The following is a 7,886-nucleotide window of genomic DNA, read 5'->3' on the forward strand; positions in this document are numbered from 1 at the left end:
AGCGAGTCGAAGAAAGTGTCACACGTTTGGTATTTGTCCTCATCCTTGTGATCCATTTTTTCATTGTTGTTGCTCCCTCGTGTTTATCTGCAGAAGAAATAAAGTGAATAAAGTTCATGTCGGAGGTGGATGAAAAAAAATAAAGATGGACTATTGATGACGCTGCACACTTTTCCAGTCAATACACAGGATTGGAGCAGGTATGAATGGTTGGATTTGAGAAGTTACTGGAATTGTCAGTTGTGTTTTGGCAAATTCAGGGACATACGTCAAAACAAAGTGAAAACCTTTTACCCAAATGATTACCAGCCCAGTCTCACAATTTTTTTTTCCTTTCTCCCGTCACAAATTATTCACATTTTCATGACGTTTTTTTTAACTCACTATTACTAACCCTACCCCCAACCCCTAACCATAACCATGACCTGACCCTACCCCAGACCCCCCGCATCACTTTTAATTTCGTGCAGCCATCACGGAATGAATTCGAATAAATTCCTGCTTCAGTACGAAGATTTTACACTTTTCGTGACAATATCATAAACCAATAGATTAATGTATATTTCCTGCTGCTGAATCACAACTTGCCGTGAGACTGGGTTGCGATTGCATCACTGGATATCTGCTGCCAAGCCAAGATCAGGCGTATCCTCAAAATGCACTTTGTAGTCGCCCTCTTGCTCCTCAAATACAATGACCTAAAAGCCAAAGGGTTTATTTTAATTGCAATATCGATACTTTGTATGCAAATTAAAATATTGGGTCACATCTCTACCTGATTGATCCACTGTTGAGAAGAGGACCTGGGAGGTAGAGAGTCAGCTGGGGGCCAATGGACCAATAGCGGCCCAGATTGAGCCCATTGATGAACACAACACCTTTTTCCCAGCCCTGTGAATGGAAATCAAATACTCCTTCATATCGTACACACGTGCACTGAGTGTATACAGTGGGGGAAATAAGTATTTGACCCCCTGTCAGTTTTGCAGGTTTTCCCACCTACAAAGAATGGAGAGGTCTGTATTTCTATCGTAGGTACACTTCAACTGTGAGAGACAGAATCTAAAAAAAAAAAAAAAAATCCAGAAAATCACATTGTATGATTTTTAAATAATTAATTTGCATTTTATTGCATGAATTAAGTATTTGACCCCCTACCATCAGCAAGAATTCTGTCTCTCACAGACCTGTTAATTTTTCTTAAGAAGCCCATGTATTGTGAGATTTTGGCAAACAGCCTCCCTTCCCTCAGTAAGAGCATTGAAGATGGGTCATGGCTGGGTCTTCCAGCATGACAATGACCCCAAACACACAGCCAGGACAACTAAGGAGGGGCTCCATAAGAAGCATTTCAAGGTCCTGGAGTGGCCTGGCCAGTCTCCAGACCTGAACTCAATAGAAAATCTTTGGAGGGAGCTGAAGAAGAGCTGTATGGAGGAGTGGACCAAAATCCCTGTTGCAGTGTGTGAAAACTTGGTCAAGAACTACAGGAAACATCTGACCTCTGTAATGGCAGACAAATGTTCTGTACCAGTTGTTAAGCTCTGTTTTTCTAGGGGGGTCAAATACTTATTTTATGTAATAAAATGCAAATTAATTATTTAAAAATCATACAATGTGATCTTCTGGATTTTTTTTTTTTTTTTTTTTTTTTTTAGATTCTGTCTCTCACAGTTGAAGTGTACCTATGATATAAATTACAGACCTCTACATTCTTTGTAGGTGGGAAAAGCTGCAAAACTGACAGGGGGTCAAATACTTATTTTATGTAATAAAATGCAAATTAATATTTAAAAATCATACAATGTGATCTTCTGGATTTTTTTTTTTTTTTTAGATTCTGTCTCTCACAGTTGAAGTGTACCTATGATATAAATTACAGACCTCTACATTCTTTGTAGGTGGGAAAAGCTGCAAAACTGACAGGGGGTCAAATACTTATTTTATGTAATAAAATGCAAATTAATTATTTAAAAATCATACAATGTGATCTTCTGGATTTTTTTTTTTTTTAGATTCTGTCTCTCACAGTTGAGTGTACCTATGATATAAATTACAGGACCTCTACATTCTTTGTAGGTGGGAAAAGCTGCAAACTGACAGGGGGTCAAATACTTATTTATGTAATAAATGCAAATTAATTATTTAAAAATCATACAATGTGATCTTCTGGATTTTTTTTTTTTTTTTTAGATTCTGTCTCTCACAGTTGAAGTGTACCTATGATATAAATTACAGACCTCTACATTCTTTGTAGGTGGGAAAGCTGCAAAACTGACAGGGGTCAAATCTTATTTTATGTAATAAAATGCAAATTACTTATTTAAAAATCATACCATGTGATCTTCTGGATTTTTTTTTTTTTTTTAGATTCTGTCTCTCACAGTTGAAGTGTACCTATGATATAAATTACAGACCTCTACATTCTTTGTAGGTGGGAAAAGCTGCAAAACTGACAGGGGGTCAAATACTTATTTTATGTAATAAAATGCAAATTAATTATTTAAAAATCATACAATGTGATCTTCTGGATTTTTTATTTTTTTTTTAGATTCTGTCTCTCACAGTTGAAGTGTACCTATGATATAAATTACAGACCTCTACATTCTTTGTAGTGGTGGAGAAAAGCTGCAAAACTGACAGGGGGTCAATACTTATTTTATGTAATAAAATGCAAATTAATTATTTAAAAATCATACAATGTGATCTTCTGGATTTTTTTTTTTTTTTTTAGATTCTGTCTCTCACAGTTGAAGTGTACCTATGATATAAATACAGACCTCTACATTCTTTGTAGGTGGGAAAAGCTGCAAAACTGACAGGGGGTCAAATACTTATTTTCCCCACTGTAGCACAAGGACAAGTTGAGGTTCGCTTACTGTCAGCTTCATAAATGTGTCACTCGGATACCCGTACACAAAGAGCCTCCCCATAAAAAATCCCGGGAAGCTTGGATTGTCAGGCAGAGTCTTCCATGGGTGCCTGATGAAGACTAAAATAGAGCGTCCACTTAAAACACCTTCAGTAAAATGAACCTGAACTGAGGGGCTTTCTGTTCAGTGAGGTGTACAAACCTATCAATAAAGCTGGGCTTCATATCCAGGCTGTATATTACAAAGTCCCGCAAGGGGATATTGTTTAATAAAATGTCGCCCACAAGCCCTGCAAGAAGAGAAATCAGAACTGGATTCTGCACTGCTGACAAACAGCTCAGAGGGAGTTATTTAAAATGAGTATTGTAATGAACTGTCACTCACCTTTGCGTTGTTCATCGATGTCTCTTCCTTGGTGCACCCGCCCACAGTTTTCTACTAATAAACTTAAGATCCGCTGACCCTGTAGGAATTCAATACTTTTATACAGTGCATCCGGAAAGTATTCACGGCGCTTCACTCTTTCCACATGTTGGTATGTTACAGCCTTTTTACAAAATGGAGGAAATTAATTTTTTTCCCCTCAAAATTCTACTCACAACACCCCATAATGACAAAATGATTTTTTTCTTTTGCAAATTTGTTAAAAATAAAAAAACTAAGAAATCACATGTACGTAAGTATTCACACTCTTTGCTCAGTACTTTGTTGATGCACCTTTGGCAGCAATTACAACCAAAAGTCTTCTTGAATATGATCCCACAAGCTTGGTGCACCTATCTTTGGGCAGTTTGACCCATTCCTCTTTGCAGCACCTCTCAAGCTCCATCAGGTTGGATGGGGAGTGTCGGTGCACAGACATTTTCAGATCTCTCCAGAGATGTTCAGTTGGATTCAGGTCTGGGCTCTGGCTGGGCCCCTCAAGGACATTCACAGAGTTGTCCTGAAGCCACTCCTTTGATATCTTGGCTGTGTGCTTAGGGTCTTTGTCCTGCTGAAAGATGAACAATCACCCCAGTCTGAAGTCAACAGCGCTCTGGAGCAGGTTTTCATCCAGGATGTCTCTGTACATTGCTGCATTCATCTTTCCCTCAATCCTGACTAGTCTCCCAGTTCCTTCTGCTGAAAAACATCTCCACAACATGAAGCTGCCACCACCATGCTTCACTGTAGAGATGGTGCCTGGTTTCCTCCAAACATGATGCCTGGCATTCACACCAAAGAACTCAATCTTTGTCTCATCAGACCAGAGAATTTTGTTTCTCGTGGTCTGAGAGTCCTTTAGGTGCCAAACTCTAGAGTGGCTTCCATCTGGCCACTCTACCTTCTTCATGCTTGATTGTGCTCTGACATGCATTGTCAACTGTGGGACCTCATATGTAGACAGGTGTGTGTCTTTCCGAATCATGTCCAATCAACTGAATTAACCCCAGGTGGACTCCAGTTAAGCTGTAGAAACATCTCAAGGATGATCAGTGGAAACAGGATGCACCTGAGCTTAATTCTGAGCTTCATGGCAAAGACTGTGAATACTTATGTACATGTGATTTCCTAGGTTTTTATTTTTAATAAATTTGCAGAAATCTTAAAACAACAACAACAACAGCCATTATGGGGTATTGTGTGCAGAATTTTAAGGAAAAAAAAATTTCATCCATTTTGGAATAAGGCTGTAACATAAATTGTGGAAAGCATGAAGCGCTGTGAATACTTTGCAGATGCACAGCATCCGTTGCATGATTTAACAGGCACCATGTATGAAAGATTTCATCGAATACAGCAAAAGGAATAATATTCATTGGACATTTGTCATCATTGTTTAACTTGAAGCCATACCTTACCATCAGGAATGGCCAATTCCAGGTTCCTGCGATTAAAAAGCCCAATGTAGCTTTTCTCTACAAACACCTAAGAAGATAAGAAGGGACTCTCAGAGAACGCAACACCTGTCTCTTATATTTGTTGAAAAAGCTATTGATTTTTCAGCCATTTTTCTTTGGACATGTCAGAGGATGGATACATGAACATTTACAAGTAGCCTCACATGTCTGAGAGTTCATTTACATCAATTATTAAGCATTATTAACAGTAAGCCTCTGTGTGAAAAATCTGTCTGGAGGAGACAGTTCTCAAAAACTGAGTGAAGTGAGGGAAGCCACCAAGACACCGAGGACAGCTCTGAAGGACTTATAGGTATCTGTGGCTATGACTGGAGAAAATACATTGTGCAACTTTTGTCACTTTTCTAGACAGCTTCATGGTGGAGTTCTTCTTGTTTTAACAAAATGCAGTTTTGAAAAGTATACACTGTAATTTTATCTCTACCCTGTCCAGGATGAGCTTTACCGTGCAACTGCGCATGCACTTTAACACCTCACCTGTTGACAAAATCTATTATTGTTTTAACAAAATTCAGTTTTGAAAAGTGTACATCTGTATACTCGGCATGTGATTATATAGATTTCTTTTCACGATTACCTTGGCCATAGTAATTGCAATTAATAATAATAATATCACAATAATTAATGAACATTTTGGAAGTTTAAAAACGCCTTAAAACGCTGGAATCACAACAGTACATTTTATTGTATAGGCTAGAACTAATATTTTTATTGCATAGTTTTTCCAATGGGCCAATATCAACTGAACTTATACAAAATATAATAAATTATCTGTCAAAAAAAGTCCAGAGGGCAATGAGGTGCAAATAAATGAGAATTATTGTGATGAACGATCATCGCAATAACAAAAAAAAGCCTCCAGGCTAAGAATACTTATCTTTTTATAGTGAGTACATTTTACACATTACTACCTTCGGATGAACAATTTATACATTTATTTGCCATCAAAATAAGCTAAATTTGTCAAGAGTCATATATTCAGTGAATGAAAGTGAAACATGATAGGTAGCTCAACTCGACACACGTAACTGCCGATTTACACTACGGGGAGCACATCTGGACAGAACACCAGGACACAGACACCTCGGTGTTATAGACCCCAGCAGCTAGAGCAGACCAAGGGGAACGCCCATATTTCACCAGGCTGCAGCAGGTACGTGGCTCCTTTTCAGATGTGGGGATGGACCTGCTGTCTGCCTGTGTGGTTCCTGTCCATCAGGAGGTTCCGTGGCCCCAGTGCATCTCCCAAATCTGACCTGACCTGATGTGATCTACCAGTAACACCATAGCTACAGACACCACATAACCTTCAAGGTAGAGGTAAAAATGCATAAAATGCATCAGTGGTGAGAACAGTAGCACATCTAGTATGACATCAGAGCTTTTTGTATAAAGTGATGTAACTCACAAGGGCTCGGTCTCGGACGTTGTCTTCAGACTTCAAAAGTCCTCCCCTGGTGATGGTTGTCTCATACAGTGTGTATCCGTAGGACTGACCATTCCTGTTGTTCACAGGTAAATTCTCCATTGTTATGGTCTTCGGTGATTTAAATGGCTGCAGACAAAGTTAAAATACTTTGACCGACTCTCTTGATTGAAAAAGCACAAATGTGTTCATGACAACAGATGGTTTTACAGCGTACATACTCTCTCAGTGATGCTCAGGGCATCCCACAAGGACAGGTACTGGTACACTATAGCTGATTCATACGTCTCCCGGTAATGCAGAGGGGGCATGTTGGGGAAACTCTCCCCTCCTGCAGAGAAAATCAGATCGATTGGTTCATCCAAACGTTTACCCACCATTTGAAATTTCACTGATCGCTTTACTTACTGTGGTAACGAGACAGCAGATCCCTGAGGAGATGGTACTTAGGTGTGTACTCCCCAGCTTCAGACAAGGGAGCGTCATAATCTGCAGATCATCATTGGACAACACAGATTAACTATCACACACTGACACCTGTTGGCTTGCCCTCTGAACTGCAGAACCCTAAATAACCTGGCAAAGCTTCAGCTTTCTATGGAATAATTTGTAGCTTGTTCCTATGACTGTATTTCTGAGCAGTTACAGCCCCTGAAATTAAAGTATATGCGAGCAACATCTGTCTGTCTGTCTGTCTGTTCTCGTACTCCCCACAGGTCATTTAGCTGATTTTGTACCAAACTTGATATGGGGATAATGGTCAAACCCAGGAATGCTCTTTCTTGTTTTGCCAAAGGTCATGGTCATTGAGGCAAAAGTCAACACACACACACACACACAGATTTCTGAAATTGCCCATGTGAGATAGAATTTACCATAGGTCAATTACTGGAGTCAAGGTCATTGAGATCTACGGCTAAAATTTAAGCTCATTTTCATCCACCCTGGGTTTGGAGGCGGGGAGTAAGAAGACAACACAAGAGCAGCAGGTGTATGGGTGGGGGGAGGGGGAGGGGGGAGTTCTGTGCCTTATTGATTTGACAGTAATATTTGGATGGAGATGAAGGAGGATCAAGGCACTGACTGCTTCACCACAGGGAGCTTTGGTGGCTGTTCTCATAAATGATCCACCTGCACACTTTGACAGTTTGGGCACAGATCCATTTCTTGCCAGAAACCTCTCGAGTCTGCCAATAAAATAGCAATGCACCAGATTCAAATGTCCCTGGCCCTTAAAGATAATGACAGGCAGTAATGTGATTGGTCTCATTCATGTTGCACATAAAACACGCCCATGACTAATTAAGAAACTACATACAAGCCCTTTGCATACCACACTTTACTTTGCACTCAGATTAAGACCTATGTAAATAGCAAAGTGGAGTTGGACATGCGCCCCAATGCACTTGACCTTTAAGTGTCATACAGCATTTTTCAAGAAAGAATCTGAATGCATAGAGAAATAGAGATACAGATACTGAGACAGGGCCAGCAATTTTCTGTCACATGGTGTCAAAGTGCTAGTTCTAATCAAATGCATGAATTTGCATCACAAGCGCATGCACTTTGTTTTTGACTGCGCAGAACAAACAGAGCTGCTCACCGTAGCTGGGGACTAAGGCTCTGTAGGATGGACGAGCCAGCGCGCCGCTCATGAAGCCAAAGCTGGAGCCTCCGTGAAACAGT

The 7,886-nt window shown here is 39.8% G+C and overlaps 1 protein-coding gene across 1 annotated transcript in view; it reads right to left on the reverse strand.

Moving 5' to 3' along the window:
- Window positions 1–609: 609 nt before the first annotated feature.
- The window catches only part of LOC117517841 (beta-galactosidase-1-like protein 2), a 45,900-nt gene continuing 38,623 nt past the window's right edge, over window positions 610–7,886 (reverse strand). Inside the window, 12 exon segments of the mRNA XM_034178975.1 lie at window positions 610–698; window positions 776–783; window positions 786–891; window positions 2,880–2,978; window positions 2,980–2,992; window positions 3,075–3,162; window positions 3,258–3,336; window positions 4,710–4,781; window positions 6,183–6,329; window positions 6,422–6,531; window positions 6,609–6,689; window positions 7,804–7,884. Coding sequence (XP_034034866.1) covers window positions 612–698; window positions 776–783; window positions 786–891; window positions 2,880–2,978; window positions 2,980–2,992; window positions 3,075–3,162; window positions 3,258–3,336; window positions 4,710–4,781; window positions 6,183–6,329; window positions 6,422–6,531; window positions 6,609–6,689; window positions 7,804–7,884 — 971 coding nt within the window. The 3' untranslated portion in view covers window positions 610–611.

This window comes from Thalassophryne amazonica, chromosome 9 (assembly GCF_902500255.1).
Source record: "Thalassophryne amazonica chromosome 9, fThaAma1.1, whole genome shotgun sequence".
Taxonomy (NCBI): Eukaryota; Metazoa; Chordata; class Actinopteri; order Batrachoidiformes; family Batrachoididae; genus Thalassophryne; species Thalassophryne amazonica.